The 22,676-nt window shown below is 44.1% G+C and overlaps 1 protein-coding gene across 2 annotated transcripts in view; it reads right to left on the bottom strand.

Annotated features, from left to right (window-relative positions):
• Window positions 1-1,401: 1,401 nt before the first annotated feature.
• Tmem218 (transmembrane protein 218) overlaps window positions 1,402-22,676 on the bottom strand; it is a 48,104-nt gene continuing 26,829 nt past the window's right edge. The window contains exons 1-4 of one of the 2 annotated variants that reach the window (XM_021172386.1): window positions 16,893-17,089; window positions 6,251-6,361; window positions 5,340-5,442; window positions 1,402-2,149 (exon numbers count right to left, since the gene is read on the bottom strand). In XM_021172386.1, coding sequence (XP_021028045.1) covers window positions 2,015-2,149; window positions 5,340-5,442; window positions 6,251-6,360 — 348 coding nt within the window. In that variant the 5' untranslated portion in view covers window position 6,361; window positions 16,893-17,089 and the 3' untranslated portion in view covers window positions 1,402-2,014. Of the gene's footprint in view, window positions 2,150-5,339; window positions 5,443-6,250; window positions 6,362-16,892; window positions 17,090-22,676 lie in introns of those variants that run through there. The other variant, XM_029481115.1, reaches the window with a different exon arrangement.

Raw genomic sequence — 22,676 nt, 5'->3', positions numbered from 1 at the left:
TCTTTTTCCTTCTTTCTTTCTTCTTTTTTTTGGGGTAGGGTGGGGTTTCAGGACAGGGTTTCTCTGTGTAGCACTGGCTGTCCTGGAATTTACTCTGTAGACCAGGCTGGCCTTGAACTCAGAAATGGACTTTTCTATACTCCATCAACAATATCAAGGAGCAATAGGAAAGAGAAGTGGCCCTAACCTCTCTCAAGTTCCCAACCAGGGGGTCACAAATCCTAGAGCAGCAGGTCTCAACCTGAGTGCTGTGACCCTTTGGGGGTCGAATGACCCCTTCACGCACGTAGGAAATCACATATCCTGTATATCAGATATTTACATTAAAATTCATAACCAACAAAATTACAGTTATGAAGTAGCAACGAAAATAATTTCATGGTTGGGGTTTACCACAACACAAGGAGCTGGATTAAGGGGTTGCAGCATCAGAAGGGTTGAGAATCCACTGGTATAGAAGGTTTTCTCCTATTGTGAGAGAGACTGGCTTCTTTCTGCCACATCTGGGTTTGCCAACTGGCTGCTGTGAGAAGCCTGGGAGAGTTCATCACCTTAAACTTCAAGATTTTTCTACTTAAAAGTAAGAGCAATAATAATAAATTGCTATAAAACTTAAGTCTCAAAGGAATTGCTACAGCCCAGGCATCGAGCTGGCACTAACACCTTTCCTGCTTGTTCTCCTGGCTCTCAGACTCTTCTTCACATTGCTCTGGAAGCACAAGGTAGCATTTCCAAAGCAGAACCAGACTCGACCCTCCACCCCAGTTAGTGACTAATTTAATTGATCTGGGAAGTTAGACAAATGTGAAGTTATACAACAACGCTGAGAATACACATTCCTTGGTAATTCTGGAGAAAATTTCCAAGATGAAAACACAGAGGCAGACATGTGGGGCACATCTGTAATCCCAGTACCCAGGAAACCTGAGGCAGAAGGAGCCAGAGTTCAAATCAGCTCTGGGTCCCTAGTGAGACCTTGGAATCAACCAACTAACCAATTGACAAGATAAAAAGAGCCAGGCCTGATGGCTCGGACCTAAAATCCCAGCTACTTGGGAAACTAAGGCAGGATGGCAAGTTTAGAGCCTGTCTGGGCTACAGAGAAAGTTCCAGGCCAGCCTAGGAAACAGAGCAATTGTTCTTCAAGACACAATGTAAGTAGAGGGATAGGATGGATGAGTATGTGTACAAGGACCTGGGCTCAATCTGTAGTACTGCTGTAGGACAAAAGGAAAAGAAAAAAGAAAAGGCCAAAGCCCAAAGTGGACTCATACAAAATACTCAATACTTAAATAAGGCACCCAGAGGCCACCAAATTTGGGAGAAAAAGACCCAAGATACATGGCAGGAAGACAGCTAACATTTCCATACCTCCCTTCTAATCTCTAAGCAAACACTAAATGTAAACATAACAAAGCTGTAGCCAGGGGCTTGAAGAGCAAGCCCTTTGGTAGCTGTTTATTGCTTTATTAGAATTCAGACAAGTGCCACACAGTCTTTACAGAGCTCTGTGGAACTGCACATAAGGAATGGTCAATAACCGCTGCCTAATACATCTTCCATACTATCTCATTAAAGCAAATTTGTGTTTGAATGCTTCTCTCTTCCAAATGGTTCCAAATACTCAACTGAGAACTTATAATTTATACGTTATTAAAAAGGACTGGCTTCTTCTGTTGGACAACAAAGCCCAAAACTCCTTTTCCCCAAATCTACTACTCACAGCTTGACTGAACAATTTACCCAAAGCGGATCACTGTGATTACTGTTCATTCAAAACAGACAGACATCCTGCATGTGGGTTCCGAGAAGACTGCTGTACCTGTCTTGATGGTGACAATTTACATCCATGGACCCTGCTTTGCCACTGAGTTTCTGGAGGCCAGGGCTCAGGAGGTTTGCCTTAGTGACAAATAGTTATCCCTCTGGTCTGAAGACATGAAGGTGGTCAGGTTCCAGACTGCCTTTGTGCTCATCCGTGATGTCAACATGTCCCGTGTTTCCGTTACTATGCTCAGCAGGACCTCAGTGGTTTGGCATAGATTGGCTCCAGCACATGATGAGTGAGAAGCAGGAAGAGGCCTCCAAGAAAGACAGCACTGAGGAAAGCCAGCAGGACATAGCGGCCAATGAAAAAGGTGTCCACAATCTGGAGAAAGAAAGAAAACATCAAAACGGAATCGTTTGCCACTCCAGCGCCCTGCCTGTGTGAACCTGATGATATCTGATGGCTGTGCCCAGAGTTTCTTTGTAACTTCAAGTAGCATCCTGCTCTGGATTCCTTCTGCATTTCAATAAGAAAACTTTCAGCTTCCTAAGCAGAAAATACAAGGTTTTCACAGAAAAAGAGGAGGAGGTGGTGGTGGTGAAGGAGGAGAACTAAGAGGAGGAAGAGCAACAACAACTAATAATGATAAGGAGCAGGAAACAAATGGCTCAATTTAGGGGAAAGAGTAGCTTTCAGAATGAGGTGACCCTGAAGCTTTCATCAGAAGAGTTCTGAACCCTAATTGCAAGGGAGTGAGGGAAAGTGGCCACTTATCTAAGATATTAAAGCACTAAAAGGGTATGGAACTTGCCCCATCATACAGTTGGTTGCCTAGTAACCAGTCATATGGGAAGCCCTAATTCTACTGGTCTTTGTTGACAAAAATCTGTATCTGGTATTGGCTCTGCCCAGATGTCTGCTATCTACTTCCAGGGAACAGAGCTCTGTCTCCCCAAAGCTAAGCAGTGGTGCTTAAATAGGTAGGGAAAGCAGGTATTGTAAACCAAATGAGTGCCTAACTTATTTCACAGAAACTATGAGAAGCCATTTCTTGGAGAGATTCCCAAATACCTGACAGTAATGGTCACAGTCTAAAGAAGGGCCCAGAGATCCTAATCCCTAGAGCCTGTGAATTCATGGATTGCATGACAAAGTGGAGTTAAGATTGTGACCTGGAAGTAGGCCAATTAGCTTGGATTATTCCATCCAGGGAGGCCCAATGTTAACAGAGTCCTTAAAAGCTAAAGACATGCTGGAGGCAGAGGTGGGAGGATCTTCACTGTAATTCAGACCAGCCAAGGCTACTACACAGTAAGACCTTGTCTCAAGAAACAAAACAGGATGAAAGAAGCAGCAGAAAATACGTTCAGGAAAGAGATGTGAGATGGACACAGTCAGAGAGGTGACACACTGCTGGCTGTGCAGATGGCCATAGACAAAAGCCATGGGCCAGGCACTGGCCTTTATAGCTGGAAGAAGTCAGCAAGTGGGCATTCTTCCAGAACTGCTGGAAAGATGCACAACACTGCCCACCCTTGGATATAACTTGGGGAGATTAGTGATGGACTGCTAACTCACACAACTGTAGATAATAAATCTACAGTAGAAACCATTATGCCAGCAGGAATTTGTTACAGCAGCAACAGAAAGCTAATACAGTGTAGATGCACAAACTACCTGAATAATCTAAGCAGTGGTAAGGGTGAGATCCAAAGACATCAAGAAGAAGGCTGTGGCCACCCCAGCTGCTCCAGAGACTACCCCAACAGTCAACTTACAACCAAGGTCAGTTTGATAAAACAGCTTTAACATAACTTTGACCTTGGCTCTGGTACTGAACAAGTCTCTCGCGGGCTACATGTTTGCTCGCTCGACTGTTTCACTTTTTAATTAGCCAATTAGCAGGCCTTGGGTGCAGAAGGCCCAGGCCATGTATTATTGATACACTATTGAGCCAGGCTGCTGCAGGGGCCAGCTCTCAGAACCTGAAAAGGAAAACTCCGATTCTGCTGGCCATGCTGACAAACATATTTTGCTCAAGCCCGATTGTCTCCTGAGTCTGAAACTCATGTGACAGAAGAGAGAGATTGATTTGGAAAAGGATGCTTGCTCTGTGCCTTTTCTAGGAGTCACATCTGCGATAATTACAAATATGGCAGTGCGTATCACTCTTTTCTCCTAAAAACAAAGACACTGGGGTAGGCCAGTTGCAGAGAAGAGCCTGACACCCATGGGAATAACTCCTGGAATCTGTGGTAAGCATAATTTCCCTTAGAGTTTCCAGAGCTCATTTTCTTCCTCTCGCTGTCATTAGTCTTACGTAGAGCTGGAAGTGTGTGTTCATTTTACATTAAAAAATTATGTAACTTTTGTGGACTATATCAAATTGACAATCTCTCAGGTCTGGAAAATCGTCTTTGATATTCTATTGAGTTCCAACAAGTGTGATGATTTTTGGGGGGTGAGGGGGGGTGTGATTTTTTTTTGAGACAGGGTTTCTCTGTGTAGCTCTGCCTGTCCTGGAACTCACTCTATATACCAAGCTGACCTCAAACTCAGAGATCCACCTGTTTCTGCCTCCCAAGCACTAGGATTAAAGGTATAGGCACCAGTGCCCAGCATGTTTGAAGATTCTGAGGACAGAACTCAGCTTAAATCCTTGCTCTGCTTTTTCCAGGACAGTGTGAATCTGGTCAGGTCACCTGACCCTCTTTCCCAGAAAACGATAGTACCTAACTTAGGATTGCTGTGTGGTTTCAGTGAGACAATGTAAACAAGATGTTTAGCACAGGTCTCAGAATTCAGTAATCCTTTGAGAATGCTAGCTATTAGCATGGCTTCTACTTCAAAATTAAAATAGCTATTGGAAAGAACCAGAATGCCACAAGAAGATGTAATGGGGCAGACAGGTCAGTACCCTTAGCAAGAGCCAGTGGGTCTGAGACCAGCCACACATGGTAGAACCAGAGCCCCATGTCAGGAATGAACTAGACCAAGTGAGATCTGCAGAAATGGGGTGATGACAGAGTTGATACAAATCTATTTCCAGAAGTAGGGGCTGGCAGCTGTGGTCTAAGGGATGAAGACGTCAGTCATTAGCATAGAACGCATCTGTAACTTCACCTTCTGCTTCCCGTGGAAAGACTCCTCTTACCCACTGCTCTTGATGGAAATGATTCTCTTGACACCACAGTGGGAAAAGTCAACTTCAGGATGGAAAATCATGTCACTCAGCACCCTGAGAACACACTCCCATTCTGACCAGGATCTGAGACTCTGAACCAATACTACCAGGAATGGGGAACACCACACTTACAGCCTAAGCCAGCCAGTTCCTAGTTCCTAACTCTCTGCCTGTCTCTAAGGAAGGAGTGGCTCTCTGCAGTCATTCAACTTGATGAGAGTGGCAAATGATGGCCACCAGGTAAATCACTGCCTGGTGACCCTGCAGGTGAGATTCATAAGACCCTTTTCCTGGGCAGCTCCCTTGGAGCCCCATTGTTGTTTGAACAGCCACAGGGTAGAGTGGAAGGGCTGAGATTAGGGGCAAAATGAAACCAAATAGCTTTACCTTCATTTCTCCTTCTGGGGCTGGGAATTCACTGGCTCGAGGGAAAAGCAATAGAACTGTAGTAATGATCAGAGCTCCGAGGAAGACAAAGACGATGGAGAACCTGGGAGCAAAGAGACCTGAGTATCAGAAGCATTGCACTGCGGACAGTCTAGTTCTAACTGTGCTGACTTCTAACTGGACAAGCCTGTGCTGGCTTGTCCCTGGGGGCACGGTCCCTGAAGGTTCACTAATTCTTCCACCTCAGATAGGTGCCAGCAGGGTATATTCCTACTTATTCCTGGTAACTCCCAATTCTTAACAATGGGAAGTCATAGTTTTCTGCACAAAGTGTCTATTCATGCATACAGACATACACATCCCTCCCATGCCCACACACCTTTGTTCTTTCAGACCAGAATACTTCGACAAATACTGTAGCTCTCCATTTATTACTGACATGACTCTGACAGAGTGTGTATCTCAAGTGTCTCCGGGATTAGGTTATGGCTTGCTACAGAGGGCCAGGCCAACTCACTGTAAACGTCAGTGTCTGTGGGCCCAGGGTAGAGCCTTAAGGATTGGACCAAGCATGTGCCATAAATCTGAACAATTAGACAAAACTTCTACCTACAACTCCCAAGGAACTCAATAGCAGTCAAGGTGGATTTTCTTGTCAGCTCTGGTCTCCCTCCCACCCTCCATCTTCTCCACAGTGAGAACTGAAGAACACGCTTCCGTTCCCCTCCCACCTCTGCCTCAGAGCATAAATAACACAGTTAGTGCTTATGATAAGAGGTTAAAATGCAACTCGTTCAAACTGCCAGTAATTACAAAAATGATCTTCTGAATTCTAAATGTTTAATGAGCGTCAGCGATTTTTGCCTCTAATTGCTTTTACCTAGGACTCCTGGCTGGAAAGAATGCCTTACCTAGCTATCCCAGAGGCTCTGGATAACAGCACACACAGCAGCAGCACCAGCACCCAGATCAGAGCGAGGAGGAACACGCCAGCACCCACTCCGAGTACCATGCCAGTCATCCTAGGGGACAGAGATTAGCAGCATTAGCCTCTGGTTGCCCCCCCCCACACACACACACCTCGTGTGCACTTACTGTTCTTACAACACAGAAAGCCTGAGCTCAGTATGAGGAATCTTGATGGCCAGTATGTCAGGAGGCTCACTCATGGTGGGTCTTTAATTTTCAGGAATGTCCAGCCCCAGAGTCCCTTAATGAAAACCGGCAATGCAGAACCCAGAGCTTTCTTTATGTGTGAATAGGGGTGGGGACTTGGGAGTGGGGGGAGAGCAAGGCTGCCTTCTGCTCAGCCTATTGTCATTTCAAATTCTGGCCTCTTCAACTCCACTTTGACTTTTGGAGCCCACATTAGAAATCTGAGCTCTTTTCCTTCACAAACCCTAACCAAGTCTTCTCTGAAGGCTGCAGAAAGCCAAGGCTTCAGTTAAAAATGAGGTGTGAACTTGGACTCAGCAGGCAATCACAACACAGACATTTCCACTCTGTTGTCAAGTTTTCATTCACAGAAGAACAGACATCACCCCTTTGGGTACATAGGATATGCTAAGTGCTTTATAAGACCTGGCCTGTTTAGTCATGGCAATCAGAAAGGTATTACATCTGAGCGATAAGAGGCAAGTTAGTGTTGGTTTCCTAGTTGTGGCTCACAATAGGAACTCCTTCTTTCAGTTCTTGAGACCACAGATCTAAAATAGAAGTGTCCAGGCGGCCACGAGCGACCCACCCCCCACCCCCCCAGGATCTAAGGGAGGATGCTTCCTTGGGTCTTCCAGTTTCTGGTGACGCCAGGCATTCCCTGGCTTGTGTCTCCAGTAACTGTCATCTTCACAGGACATTTCCCTTCTCTGTCTTCTGTCTGCCCATTACCGCCAGATTTAAGTTCTAACCCCACGTGCAACGATCCTTTTGCCAAATAAATCACATGTACAGATGTTGAAAGTAAGGATATCTCGGGGGCGGGGCACCATTCACTTCACTAATGAGGCAACACCATTCTAGATCAGGTTCCTGAGTTTCCTTTTTATAGCGGCAGAGACAGATCTTAGGAAAACAGCTTCTTCCTCAGGTTTCTGGGTTTCTTTGCCTTATGATTTAAACACAATGGAAATAGACTGAGGTGTTCCATTTTAAGCTTGTTGGAAAGAGACTCTAAGCATGGACTGGGAAAGGAGAGGAGAGGGGGAGGGGAGGGGAGGGGAGGGGAGGGGAGAAGAAAGAAATTTCTTCAATCACCATTGTGCTGTGCCCACCATGGAAAGCATTGTGCTCCTAGAGATGACAAAGGTAAATAAGACACATATCCCAGCAGAAGCTTAAGGTCTACTAGAGAACAATGTGATGCAAACACCTATCCATATTATATACTTACTTGCAGCAAAAGCAAAGCATATTGAGACAGTGAGAGGGTTATGGGTGGTACCAGCACTTGCACACTTGGGAAGCAATCAGTGTGGCAGGGTGGTAGAGTAGAGGGAGTTCCCACTTGCCTCTGTCATGCTGGCAGAGCACTATGCCCTCATTAAGAGCCCCATGGACATCATGTCACTGACTGCAGCACAGAGTACTTCCCTGTCTTCAGATCTCTGTACTTGATGTTTCCAGAGGTAGGATTCCACCGCCAGCCCCCAACAGGGCAGGCACCTGCTATTTGGTGATTTTTGTTGCTGGACTGGCCTCTCCTCATAGTTCATAATGTGGCTTCATCAGAGGAAGGTCGTCCTCAGGCAGCCCTTCCCTGACTTGTCATCTAAAGTAACTCTCCAAAAGTTAGTCTCTCTTTCTTTCAGAGCACTCTCCACTGTAGTTAATGACCCAGGCTCTTGCAGACCAGGCAAATGCCCTATCTGATGATCTATAGCCTCTGCCTCCATGGTTAGCTCTTCTAGCCATTTGTTTACAAGTTCATTTTCTATCTTTTTGTTTTGTTTTGTTTTGTTTTTTTGAGACAGGGTTTCTCTGTGTAGCCCTGGCTGCCCTGGAACTCACTCTGTAGTCCAGGCTGGCCTCGAACTCAGAAATCTGCCTGCCTCTGCCTCCTGAGTGCTTGGATTAAAGGTGTGTGCCACCACTGCGCGGCTTCTATCTCTTATTTCGAGATTAAACTCCTGAAGACTGAAACTGTTCTGCCCACCCTGTTCTCGCCAGTTCTCAGCATAAAGATTATGTAAAACAAATATTTGCTGGTGAGTAAATGAAGCCATGCTGACCAGTCTGCTAAATTCGGGTGACGGAGAGATAAGGCCACAGTGGCAGGTTGTAGACAGATGATGGGAACTGCTGGTTTGCTAACGGGGAGAAGATGGGAACTGCTGGTTAATGCACTACACTGGGCTAACAGCAGAAGTGCCTCACAGAACAGCGGAAGTGCCTAACAAAATGGAATTTTTAAAACCATACGTGGAAAAAGGTAACATTCTACAGTGTGTTAAATTTAATGTACCCTCAAAGCCCGATGGGTAAGCTGGAACTGGGATCAAAGTCCGCAGTGGGATCTGACTGGAGATGGAGGCCTAATAGGATTCTCCAGTGGTGCCTCAGCCCATGGCGCAGGGACAGCTCATAATGCACAAGGACAGTTCCTAACGCTGGAACCTCAAGGGGCCAAGCCATGTTTGAATAGATACTGAAAAATCGGCTAAGGACTTAGTTAAAGCTGGCCAAGTGACTCACTCAGGCCATGGCAAAAATAGACCAACTGGAAAGAAATCTAAATCCTAACCCTACACTCTCTGCAAGCAGAGTTAAAGCATCATGGGGTTCCTAATAGGAACTACAATAAAAGTGAGAAACCTACAGGATCCCCAAGAGGCTAAAGTAAAGTCGCTGTTGGGATACCACTCAGCAGGCATACAAGGTTCCTCAAGAATAAATCTCAGCAGACTAGGGAGGTGCTTAAATCGGTGACGTGCCTATGCCTACCGCTCAAGCAAGTTCCAATCTCTGGTATTCATGTAAAGCAGTGGTGGCCATCTGTAACGCCAGCACTGGGAAGTGGGAAAGGAGGGTCCTGGAGCTCACTGGTGGTCAGTCCAGCCAACTGGTGAGCTCCAGGTCCTGAGGGAAATCCTGTCTGAAGAAATAAGATGGAGAAGCAACCAAAGAAGACATCTGGCATTGACCTCTGGCCTCTACCAAACACTTGCATATTAGTAACAAGAACTATTACACACACAGGAACACTTGAATACATACATGCACACACTTACATAAGCATGCACCCAAATTACACACAAAAATTTTAAAGAAAAAATAAATACAAAACAGGCTGGGAGGGTGGGATCAATGGCAGAGCAGTTGTCTACCACAAATGAGGCAGTGGCTGCAGTCCACTGGGCCACACAGAGTGTGAAAGTTTTCACTTTATTATGCATCAATGATCATAGTAAATGCAATCACCGCAGAGTTGACTGCTGAAAGATTCTCATTCTGGATTTTTTTTAAAGTAGCTCTTTACATAAATGACAGGAAAGGCAAGTGAGAAAACACTGAATTTGAAAAAGACACACAAGGCAGACACACAAAAGACACAAGCAACGACAGGGCAAGGAGGGAACGGAGGCAAAGACACCGAATACACACAGAGGTCCTAGCTTCATAGTCACGTAAACAGGCTAGCACTGCTGAACTGCACACTGCAAATGGCCAGGATGGAGAACTTCATCTTGTGAGGTTCGCCACAAAAGGGTGAAACAAAATAAAATAATGGACCAATATTTGTAACAAGAAAGCATATGTAAAGGTTTGAAAGTATCAGTAAGAACAGGATTGAGAGAAATAATTTAGTCTGAGATGTAACCTGGAGGACATATGAACCTAACCACAAAACCTCCAAATACACAGTCAAACAGACAAGAGCACTACAATAAATGGCACACCCAAATTAATGGATTTTACTATTATTTCAGAAATAGATAAGAGAAGAAAAAAAATGAGAACCAACTTCACACAGAGGATGACTGGTCAATACATGTAAAAAGTCCTTACCTCACTAGCCACCAAAAAAATGCTAATTAAAAACCAAGTGAAGAATCTCTATGTCTAACCAGAATGGCCAAAAGGATGATGGCAGACAGTCTATAGGGATGCAAAACATTATGCACGCGTCCATCATGGGCATGGCAGCATCTGACAGTATGGGTGAATTTCACAGGCATCAAGCCAAGGGCAGAGTGAAAAGTTCACTGTAGACTCACTCCAATCACATAATGCTCGAAAACAGGTCCAACTGCTCTGTTTACCTTGAGTGATGGGATGGGGCCTGGATGATAAAACTGTTCTTTGATCTGGGTGTTGGTCACCTGACTTTGTAACTTTAGTAATCTGTATCTAGATATACATAGTGGGCTATGCCATTTCTGTCTGTGTTATATTTCAGTACAAAACCTTTTCTGAGATGACTCAGTGGTCATTAGAGAGTTAATAAAACAAAGAGAGCTTTTTTTTTTAAAGTGAAATACATTTTTTAAAATATAGTGATTTGGGGCTGGTGAGATGGCTTAGCAGTTAAGAGCACTCTTAACTACTCTTCCGGAGGTCCTAAGTTCAATTCCCAGCAACCACATGGTTGCTTACAACCACCTGTAATGGGATCTAATGTCCTCTTTTAGTGTCTGAAGAAAGCTACATTGTACTCACATACATATAATAAATGAATCTCTGAAAAAAAAGGTAGTGATTCTTTACGATACATGAATCTACACAGTCACATACAACATATGACAGCCAACAGAATGTGGTACCCCAGCATTTCACATCATTTAGGGGTTGTCGGGGATAAAATGAAAGTGCTGATGTGAACCAGGTGGTCACGAGCCCCCCCCTCTCGATTTGCTTATTTATTTTATGTGAGTGCACTGTCTCTGTCTTCAGACACACCAGAAGAGGGCATTGGATCCCATTACAGGTGATTGGGGGCCACCACGTGGTTGCTGGGACTTGAACTCAGGACCCCTACAAAAGCAGTCAGTGTCTTAACTGCTGAGCCTTCTCTCCAGCACCATGATCTATCTCTTAAAGCTAGGTGATAGGTGAGGCGATATTGCCTTCACTATCTTCTAAACATCTGAATAGAGTTCAAACTGGCATAGTAAAAATAGGCGGGCATATGTACACATGTGTAAATAGGATTAAGTACAACACATATTTGTCAGATTTTTGCAGCTAAAATTATGCAACTTTATGCAAGGACCTTTGAAAAGTACCTGGATAGTGGAATAAAGCAGGCTTCACAGAGAAGTAATTCACACTTTCAGATGGGGATGGTTTAATTAAAAGATCTCAATTTTTCTTAACGTGAAAACTCAGTGCAATTCTAACCAAAATCCAAAAATACTTCTTTTTTAAGGAGTGGGAAAATGAATCCTAAATTCACACAGGAGAGTAAAGAGCCAAGAATAGCCAACACCACTCTGAGAACAAGGAATGGCAATGTGCTTTTCTTGTCACCAACTGCCACAGACATGTTATGAAACCAAGGTAATTAAAACAGTGTGACAGTGGGACAAAGATACGTGGACCAATTGCACGAAACTGGAAGCCCAGACACAGATCTGGGCATTTGTGAGATGCTCCCTAGAAGTGGCTGGCTTCATGGCCCAGTTCATAAAGGGTTTCACAGTGGTGGTAACACAGATGATTATCTAACCAGGAAACAATAAAACTCGACCTCTACTCTGTAGCATGTACAGAAGTCGATTTTTAGTGGAAGTAATTCATAATGAAACGGCATATGTTTAAGTGTATGAACGTTCGGGCTGACGACACAAGAATACATAATGAAGTACAGTAGTCAGATGCTCGCCTAAACTTAGCATCACCATGAGTGCGAACGAAAGCTCCGCATGCAGACCATGCAGGTGTGTTGTGCTGGCAACTCAAATACCACGAGCTGTGCTGCCTTCAGTTAGATGATTTTTCTAGACTAAGGAACAAGTTCCAAGCCACAGATCAGTATAATTTCCCCTTGAATTACATTCCTGGAAATTACACTTCACTGAACTGTGCCAAAAATTACATTATGTTAACACACAAAAAAAAATGGAGTTAGGTTCTAGGCCCAGATAATTATTAAATGAATATCCTAGAGGGCACTAGAAAAAAAGTTATACAAGATGCAGGGTGATAATTCATTTGAGGACTGTCCCAACATTTTGCAACATTCAACATTCTCAGCTCTCTGGCATATTCCAACCACAATAATAACTAAATATGGCCTCACAGATCCTCAAATGTCCCTTGGCAGTACACACCTCCGTTGAAAGTTCAAAAAAATAGTTCTAGAAATTCTCATATAAGGAGACACACGTGAGGACATTGTAATTTCAATAGCAAAGAGGACGTAAAAGCTGCACACCTATTAAATGTATTTATTATATTCTCATCACGAACACTTCGAATGAACAGACATGATCTATATACACAGACACATGAATATAACTCAAAAGCAGTGCTGAGTGACAAAAGAAGGTTGCAAGCCAGAACAGTGGCCTGCATCTGTATTATCAGGGGGGCTGTGTCTGTGGTAGAAGCCTGAGGCAGAAGCGTCTCTAGATCCAGGCTAGTGAGGCCCTGTCTTAAACAAACACAGACACAAATACACACACACAAACACAGAAGCAAATCAACAGCTGCTCTTTCTTTTTCCTCTTCCAGGGACAGGGTTTAGAGACACTCGTCATGGCCAAGTGTTTGATATGCTGTTGTAGGTTTTCCTTCAGTACAGCCTCTAGAAAACTAGGTTGTCTCAAGCCCCTAGCAGCAGGATGGGTCACCCTTATACCAAGAAGGTTGGGAAAACCTAAACCCACAGGCAGGGTACATCCAGGCAGACTTCAAGGGGCTCCTGCTGTAAGACATAAAGTCCTCATGAGATTGCCTAAGACAAAGCAGCAGGGCAGCAGGACCTGGGGTGGTTCCACAGGTGCTAAGTGTGTCCGTGACGGGGTCAAGTGGCTTTCCTTATTGAGGAGCAGAAAATCATTGTGGACCCGTTGAAGGCATGGAGTCAGAAGGCAAAATAAACATGGAACTTTTTAAAGTAATAAACTAAAAGAAAAACATAGCTTGAGGGTAAAAAAAGTAAATAAAAGTAATCTGTAAACTGAAATCTGAAGTATATGATTTACATTTTGATCTTAAAAATTGAAGTTATCTTCAATTATATACATATGTACACATATACACATATATATACACATATACATACAGCAAAAATATAATGGCTGGGGAAATGGTTCAGTCAATAAGGTGCCTGCTCTGGAAGTGGGAGGAGTTAGATGACTAAACCCATGTAAGAAATGCTTTTAACTCCAGTGCTGGAGACGCAGAAGACAGGAGGATCCTTGGAGCTGGTTGGCCAGCCAGTCTAGCCTAGTCAAACTCTAGAGCAATGAGACCCTGTGTCAAATGAAGTAGACAAGAGTTCTTAAGGATGACACCTGAGGTTATCCTCCAGCTTCTGCAGGCACACACATGTTAAGTGCGCCAACCCCAAACACACATAATAAACAACAACAACAGAACAACGAGTATAAATTGTACACAGCAATTCTGGTAAGTGTCTCGGGGAGGAGGAAGAAACCAGAATGGGACCAGCAAAGAGAATAGAAGGAATTTAACAATTTGTGATGCTTCATTTCTTTAAGATAAAAACCATAAGCAGAATGAGAATATTTATTAATCTGGTTGGCAGACTCCACTACTTACTACATTCCCCAAACTAGAGATTTCAATAGCCTCTAGTTCTTAAACACTTTGTGAGACTTACTTTTAAAATTGTTTTCAATGTTTATTTTTATTGTGCGTGCATTGGTCTTTTGCCTGCATATATGTCTGTGTGAGGGTGTCAGATCCCCTGAGACTGGAGTTACAGAGAGTTGTGAGCTGCCATGTGAGTGCTGAGAATTGTACCTCGGTCCTCGGATAGTGTTCTTAACTGCTGAGCCATATCCCCAGGCTGAGACGTATGAGACTTCTTCATTTTTATAACTAATAGCTAGGTTTAGTGGTTTCAGGCTTATACCACGTCCTGAGTTACTGACGCAGAAGAATTTCAAGTTCAAGACCCAGCTGGGCAATTTGGTAAGACCGTTTAAAAATAAAGTTACCAAAAATAAATAAACAGACAAACATGAGGGAGGGTCAGAGTTACCCAGTGGCAGAGCTCTTGTTTAGAACCAATTTCCCCCACATCAGAGTGTACCTTACAGGATTTGGGAGCAGAGAGCAGAGAGCAGAGAGCAAAGAGCAGAGACAGGTGATGAGTTAGGAGACTATCACAGTTCTCCAGATAAGAACACTTATCCTAGCTATGGAAATGGAAAGGGGTCAAAAGACATATCAGAAACAACTAGCCTGACTGGCTGAGCTGATGGGCTTCTTTGAAGGAAATGTCTATTTAGGATTAGCTGTGCTGTTTTGGATATCATACAACAACCTGGAAGACATGAACAAACTCTTATCACCTAGAAATCGGGATAAATGACAGCGGAGGCTGGAAACATCAGAAGCATTGATCTTCCATCCCCACGGATGCTGACAGGCTCAGATGACATCAAGTTACACCTATGGGATGTACTCTTAAGTGATAGGACACACAGCTCCAAGCCCTTCGTAACCAAACCATTCTTTTGGGGTTCTTTTAGATTTTTTTTAATTGGTGTGTGTGTGTGTGTGTGTGTGTGTGCCTGTGTGATGTTTGTGCCGGCGCTCATGGAGGCCAGAAGAGGACATTAGATTCTGAAACTGGAGTTACAGGGAGCTTTAAGCCTGGACTGAGCCATCTCTCCAGCCCCAGTGACCTTCTGATTCCCCTGCATCTACCTTCCCTGCGATTACAGTGGGCCACTCCCTGTTTATGACACACTAGGGGTAGAACTCAGGGCCTCATGCATGCTAGGTGTGACTGTGCCATCTGAGCTAAAACACCAAGTCTTGAGAATAGCTAAATTATTTGTTAGTGAGATTTGATTAAAACAAAACAAAACAAAAAAGTCCATTTACTTAAGACACAGAATACCATCCAAATATTCTCTGAGAGTTGATGCTTAAGCCGACACAATTTTAAGAGTAAATTCTAACTTGTTAGAAACAAGTAACCTAGAGTAGGAAAAAACAATTTGTATAAATTTAAACACTGTGTAGCAGTTGACAAAAGCAAGACAAGGTCACGTGCTTTGTTGTTTGTTTTTCTCCCTGTGATGGAGGCTGTGAGGTTCCTTATAAAGTTCTCTGGACCCTTTTGAATCTATATGTCTTGAATTCTTCCTCCACCTAAGGTTGGTTTGACAGCCCCTTTCACCCAATTTCCAGGGAAAAACAAGCAAACAAACAAAAATCCTGCACCCTGGGCTCATTGGATGAAAATCGTGCCCACCACTAGGCTGTGTGAGGATCTTTGTTTGGTTGTTTTTGTTTTTCGGAGACAGGGTTTCTTTGTGTACCCTTGGCTGTCCTGGAACTAGACCAGGTTGGCCTCAAACTCAGAGAACTCTCAGCCTCTGTGATTAAAGGCGTGGGCCACCTCTGTAAGACAAGCTGAGAATCTTAAGGGAGAAAACTAATACCCGTTTCTTGCTGTCTGGGGCAGATGGAAATTACAGATAAGGCAGTGTGGTTTAAGGCTGCTGGTGGATGATACCTTGCCCGTACCCCCAATTTCGGGACCAAGTCCTTGAACGCAATAGAAATGAAAGGTTACTGGACAAGATTGCCTTTCTGGAGAAATCTCCCCCCCTCCCCCCCTCGGTAAAGCATTGTAGACTTGGCTAGCCTCGAACTCACAAAGATTTGACTGCCTGTGCCTCCAGCGTGCTGGGACTAAAGATTAACGCCACTACACCCAGCTCTCTTTTTAACTTTTTTTTTTTTTAATTGCTTATTCCAAACCTTCAAAAATAGTTAGAATGGCCTGATGTGGTAGTACACATCTGTCATCCTAGCATTCAAAAGGCTGGGGCAAGAGGACTGACCGTAAGTTTTAGGCGGCCTCCCGGGGATATTTAGCAAGGCCTATCCCAAAAATCAACAAACTGGAGGAGTGAGAGCCTGAGAGCCTACACTTTTTTTTTTTTTTTTTTCCTACTTTAGAAACTTCAGCTTCGTTTGGGCGTGGTGGCGCACGCCTTTAATCCCAGCACTCGGGAGGCAGAGGCAGGCGGATTTCATAGTTCGAGGCCAGCCTGGTCTACAGAGTGAGTGCCAGGAGAGCCAGAGCTACACAGAGAAACCCTGTCTCGAAAAACCAAAAAAAAAAAAAAAAAATTAGGCTAATGCCTCCTAATCTTTGTTGGTTAATCACATGCACCTCTGAGCAAAATCAACTGTCACGACCCCTAAAGACCAGGTGACACCTGACTGACAGAAAGAGGGTGCTTCAGCGTCCTGCCCTTTTTACTGGGCAGGCAGCGATTCAGTCTGCAGGGTTCACCACACATCAGCTCCCAGCACCGCAGCTGGGAACACTGGGAACTGAGCAGTAATCCCAGGCCTGCGGCCAGGATGACCTTCGGTGGTCCGCGCGCCTCCAGCCCTCACCTTCCAGGCGTCTGGGGCCAGCCTCTGGTCCTCACCCGGCTCTCAGGTTCCTCACCAGGACTCACCCCTCGCTCTCTTCACCCGGGCTTTGGTTTACTTTGGACGAATCACAAGTAGGGGTTCATTTAAGAAATTTAAGATGGACCAATCAAAGCCGCCCTTTCGGCACTTAAGGGCTTCCTCACTAGCTGACGATTGCTGTGGCTCCAGGCAACGCAAAGCGTGGTGGGTGGGTGGTGTGTACGTCAGTCTCCTTTACGTCCTCCGATTGGTCGATATGTACTGTCCTCAGTTTCGATTGGATAGCAATGCTTGTCAATCACACCTCGGTAAGGATTAAACCCTTGGACAATAACAGGAAGACGGTTTCATAGCTTCTTGCTGTCCTGATTGAGATTGCTCCGACCGATCTAGACTGCAGAGAGCTGTTCTGCGGTCTAGACACCAACTCCTGCCCCGCTATCTGTTGACCAGTCCGCAGGAGGAGCCTGGGATTGTGGGGACAATCAAATCGGCTTGGCATTTCAGGATCCCTAACATCCCTCCCGAATTGAATGCAGATCACTAGTTAAATAACAACACATTCTCCTCACTCGGCCTTATTTTATTGGTAGTTTTTCTTCCTTTAGCTTTTGACATGTACCGACAAGGCAAGGATCAGTGAAACCAAGAGACAGACTTGGGAAGAGGCCCGAGGTCACATAAACCCTTTTCCCTTCTTGCCACCCTATACTGGTCCACACTTGTGGACGAGTGTTCTTCCCTAACTGCTACTCAGAATGTGTCAAGATTTTGTATACATTCTAAAGGGTGTCTGATCAAAAGATCAGGCCAGTAGAAGGTCAAAGTCTGCCTCCTTCGTTGTGCAAGCATGAAGGGAAAACAAAAGCAATATAAGATTTGTGAACTCCGGTCCTGGAAGCTGTGTCCGTTGACAAAGTTGGGCCTGAATGTATTCTATCTGCCTGCTCGCCTGTCTTCTGTGTCTGTCTCTTCCTCTCTCCCTCTTTCCCTCTACTTCTTTCTCTCTTCCCGTCCCTTCTCTCCAGATTCTCACTATGTAACCCTGGCTGTCCTGGAACTCACAGATGTGCCTGCCTCGGCCTCCCTAGTACTGGCATTGAAGGCATGGGTCACTAGCCTGGCTTTCAGTGCACTCTTTTTCTGAATTATGAATGAAGTGGAGGCTGATTGAATTTTCTTGACTGTAGAGACCTATAGGTCCTTACCTCTTTAACGACTGAACCTTAGCTGACTTATTGAGGAGCTATGCTATTGTTACTGTAACTATGCACTATTAGAAACTGAGAGAATACACAAGAAATAAAATGTAACTCTTGTCTTAATGAGTTTTACATAGTTTTGTAATGGCAGGCCAAGGACGCAAGGTGTAAATCTAATTTATAGTTAGTTACTCCAGAGGATAGGACACTTGAGAACACTTTGTTGTTTAAACTTTTATTTCCTGTGTATGCATGTTCTGCCTACAGGCTGCATGTGTACCACCTGCATGCACATATCCCTAAAGGTAAGAAGAGGTTGTGCCAGAGTTTCCATCTCTTTCCAGCAGCCTGTCTAACTATGAACCCATCTAAGGTAATTAACTCACTGATGAGCCCTCAGGATGCAGTCACTCTTAAGCTCATCAGAGCCAGCCTTTGACATCCAAGCCATAACAAACTTTGTTAAACAGTTATTTTTTTTTTCTCTCCCAAGCAAACAAAAGCAAAAGCAACTCAGAGTAATGTTTAGTTGTTTTTCTCAAATGTGTAAAATCATTTGTTCTTGATAGAGGCGGGGGGGGGGGGCAAAATAAGCCATTAGGTGTTTTAAGTTAATACACACTATGATCTCAGGGGGACATTTAAAGTTTGCCAGTATGTTTTTTTAGTTATCAAAGTGTTCTCTGGATCAGGTGTGGGGAACACCCGTGTTCCTCAAATTTAGGAGGTTGATGCAGGAGGATCACCATAAATTCAAGGCTGGCTTAGGTTATGCTATAATGGCATTTTCAACCTATGAGTTGTGATTTCTTTCAGGGTCGAACAGCCTTTTCACAGAGGTTACCTAAGACCATTGGAAAACACAGATATTTACATTATGATTCATATCAGCAAAATTACAGTTATGAAGTACCAACAAAAAATAATTTTATGGTTGGGGGTCACCATAGCATGAGCAATTGTATTAAAGAGTCACAGCATTAGGAAGGTTGAGAACCACTGAATCTTTTCTCAAAAGGAAACAAAGCTGGGCAGGATGACACCCTTAATTTCAGAACTCAGGAGGCAAAGGCAGAGACAGAGGCAGGTAGACCTCTTGAGTTCCAGGCAGCCTGGTCTACAGAGCAAGTTGCAGGACACCCAGGACTACACAGAGAAAAAAAAAATCCTGTCTCAAAACAACTCCACCCCCAACACACACAAAACCCAAACCTTTTCTGCATGAGAGCCATGATTTTTTGTGTGTATATCTTCTCAAAAGAAAAACACTTTGTTATGTGAAACTCAAATTCCTATGGCCATAACTGACATTTGACTGCCAAATAGGTGTGCTCGTTTGTTTTTTATGTTGGTTGTGCCTAGTTTCTCTGCAACAATGAAAATTGAGCATTATCAGAGACTACAGGGTTCAAAGTCTAAAATAGTTCTGGGGGTTTTAAGAAAAAGTTGATCTTCCTACCTTAGGTGTCTGCAGTAAAGTCTGCAGTGTTACACATCTGTAGGGTAAACACTAGGGAAGCTGAGGCAGGAGGATCTCAAGTGTGAGAGCAGCCCAGGTTACACAGCAAGTTGGGACTGAGAGGCCAGTTGGGACTTTACATTGAGACCCTAACTCAATAAATCAACGAAAAATTGATGTTTACAATGAATCGGCTCCAAGTGGTTATTGGAACTAAACAGGCCTTCCTTAGATGTCAGGCAGTATTATTTTATCTCATATTGGTGGAGATTGTTACCGCTAATCTAAAATTATATACTTAGTGGACAGAGAAAGTTCTAGAAGCCTGTTCCATCAGGACAACATTTCTTCCATCTATTTCTTTTCTCAGGAAGTGTTTGCCTTCCTTGGGATGAAGCTGGTGTTCTGTAAGCTGGCAGCACAGAAAGGTCACCAAAGCTTTCATAATTTTTTTTTATCCCAGGCCTCATTTACACTAACACTGGGCAGCATATATCAATCTGTCAGATACTTTTTTTTTCATTCCACCACCCCCCCCCTCACACACACACACACACACACACTTTTCAAAAAGTATGTGGCCACTGTGTTAACCGGTCCAAGACTGGGACAGGAGAGTAAGATAACTCCAGACAAGGAGAGGTTATCTCGGCTCACAGTTTGAGAAGCGACGGTTATTTTTGGTTGGTCTCATGGTCTGGGGGCCTGTGGCAACACATCATGGTGGGAATTGTGTGTTGGAGCAAAGCTTCTTCCTTGGCTGTTGCTGGGAAACAGTGAAAGTAGAAGGAGCTGGGCTCTATAACCTCTTCCAGAGCACACCCCTCACCCCAGTGATCTAAATTTCCTCTCTTCTGCCCTATGTCCTAAAGAGGGAGGTTAGAGAACCTCCCAATGGTTTGCAGACCACAGACGCCTTTAAGGGACACTTGTGTAAACCTATAGCAACTATCATGAAAAACTTTATTCTCATATCTTCCCTTACGAAATGAATTCAGTCCTTTCTCTTTCAACCAAGGAATTTAGAGGTGCAGGTCTTATTTCCAGCTAAAGATTGTTAGGAGAGAGAAGGAAGTTTGTGGGAGCTCAGAGCACACAGTTTTAACTCTGGACTCCATAGGTAGGTTGTATGTATGCAAGGCACTGGAATTGTGTGGTTTAGTGATGCAGATGTAGAATAGCGGTAGCTCTTACACAATTTGAAAGGAAATCCATGACTCCGAGAATATTTGAAATTACAGATGCTTGGGTGGGGAGACCACTCAGACAGGTAGTGGTGGAGACTGAGCCAGGTCTCCCAGTCTGTCAGACCTTGCTTGACTTCTAATGGGAACTCTATACCTGCTCACATCAGCTCACCCAAATTTTACCCTCTGCTACTGAGAGGTGATAAAAATTCATCAGACTCACAGAATGGTTGAACTCAGATGGTGATAAAATCCCAGTATAATTCTCTCCAAAGAATGTTCTGATTAATAGAAACTGCAGAGGAACTAATTTTATGAAAATAGCAAATGGAATTGTTTCAGTTGAAGTGAGCCGAGAGAGTTGGTGCTGACGCCAAGCAGGAAGATGCAAACAACCCCATTGTGTGGAGCTGACAGCTCCAATCCTGCCTGTTACTCATTAAATGTCTTTCCGCTGTAAATTATTAAGCTTGGATTTGGGGAGATGTGGGAGCTGACAGAATAAGACAATAGAACAGAAAGCAGACCTGGATCCCTTCCTTCAGTATTATTTCAGCATTGTGTTTTGTGAAAAGCCTTGTCCCCCCACCCCCACCCCCGAGTGTTGGAGAAGGAGGAGGATTTTCTCTTTGGGGAGCTCAGAAATGGACGAGACAAGTAACATGCTTTTGATTTAGAAAGTATTTACTAGTACTTACAAATTGGAATGGTTTTCAGAGAAAATTCAACCTGTTGGCTCAATAACTGGGTAGCAGATATTTTGTGTATTCTCTGAAAGGCTTGTTTTTACCCAGACAAAGGAGAGCTCGGCCAGCCTTAACATTAGGAAGTATCAAATTAAATATTTTAGGACACAAAGCTGCCATATCTAGTTTACTTCTTTTATCTGATATCTGGGAAGGCCTTTCCTACTGGGAGAGAGCTCCAGGGTTTATTTCTTAAAGCCAAAGAGCAGAAAAAGGCAGGGGTCAGGGAAGGAGTTGAATTTGGATGATGTTCCTAATCATTTGAAAAAAACCAAAAAAAAAAAAAAAAAAAAAAAAACCCTGCTATTGTGATAAAGAGGCAAGTTGTAGACTAGTGTGACTCTTGGGTTTAGTTTGTACCCTTTGCTGCACAATGGAGGGCTATGGCTATGTTTGTTGGCCAGATACCATCTACTTACCTCTCAGGGCAACGAATAACACACACATCAGTTGGTTGCCTGTGGTGATTTGAATAGGTATGGTCCCCATAGAATCATGTGTTTGAATGCTTGGCCTATAGGGAGTGGCACTATTTAGGAGGTATGACCTGGTTGGACAAAGTATGTCACCATGGGAGTGGGCTTTGAAGTCTCTTATACCCAAGCAACACCCAGTGTGGCACATGGTTTCCTCCTGTTGCCTTCGGATCAAGATGTAGAATCCTCAGCTACCTCTCCAGCATCATGTCTGCCTGGGTGCTGATGTACTTCCCACCATGATAATAATGGACTAAGCCTCTGAAACTGTAAGCCAGCCCCAATTAAATGTTTTCCTTCATGAGCGTTACCATGGTCATGGTGTTTCATGGTCACAGTGTGCCTCGACAGCAATGAAACCCTCATGAAGACACTGTCTAAGTAAGCATCATACCTATTTCTCGGGGGCATTCATTTATTGTTGCTGTGTTCTTTGTACTATTTTGGAAGGTGGGAGTAACAAATGACCATAATAGACCCCGCTGTCACAGAACTCTCATTTTGAACAGCAGAGCCAGGGAATCAGCAATTGTTGGGCGCCAGACATGGGGAAATAAAAGGGTAGAAGACCCAAGTCCCGCCAGAGCTTGGATAGACTGCCTCAGGATTCCACCGAACCACCTGGGACAGGCGTCGGGCCTCACAGGCCACACAACCCTGCTGTGTCCTGCTGTGTGTGTGTGTGGGGGGGGG

Source organism: Mus caroli, chromosome 9 (genome assembly GCF_900094665.2).
Source record: "Mus caroli chromosome 9, CAROLI_EIJ_v1.1, whole genome shotgun sequence".
Lineage (NCBI taxonomy): Eukaryota > Metazoa > Chordata > Mammalia > Rodentia > Muridae > Mus > Mus caroli.
This window is presented reverse-complemented; position numbering and strand designations above follow the sequence as displayed.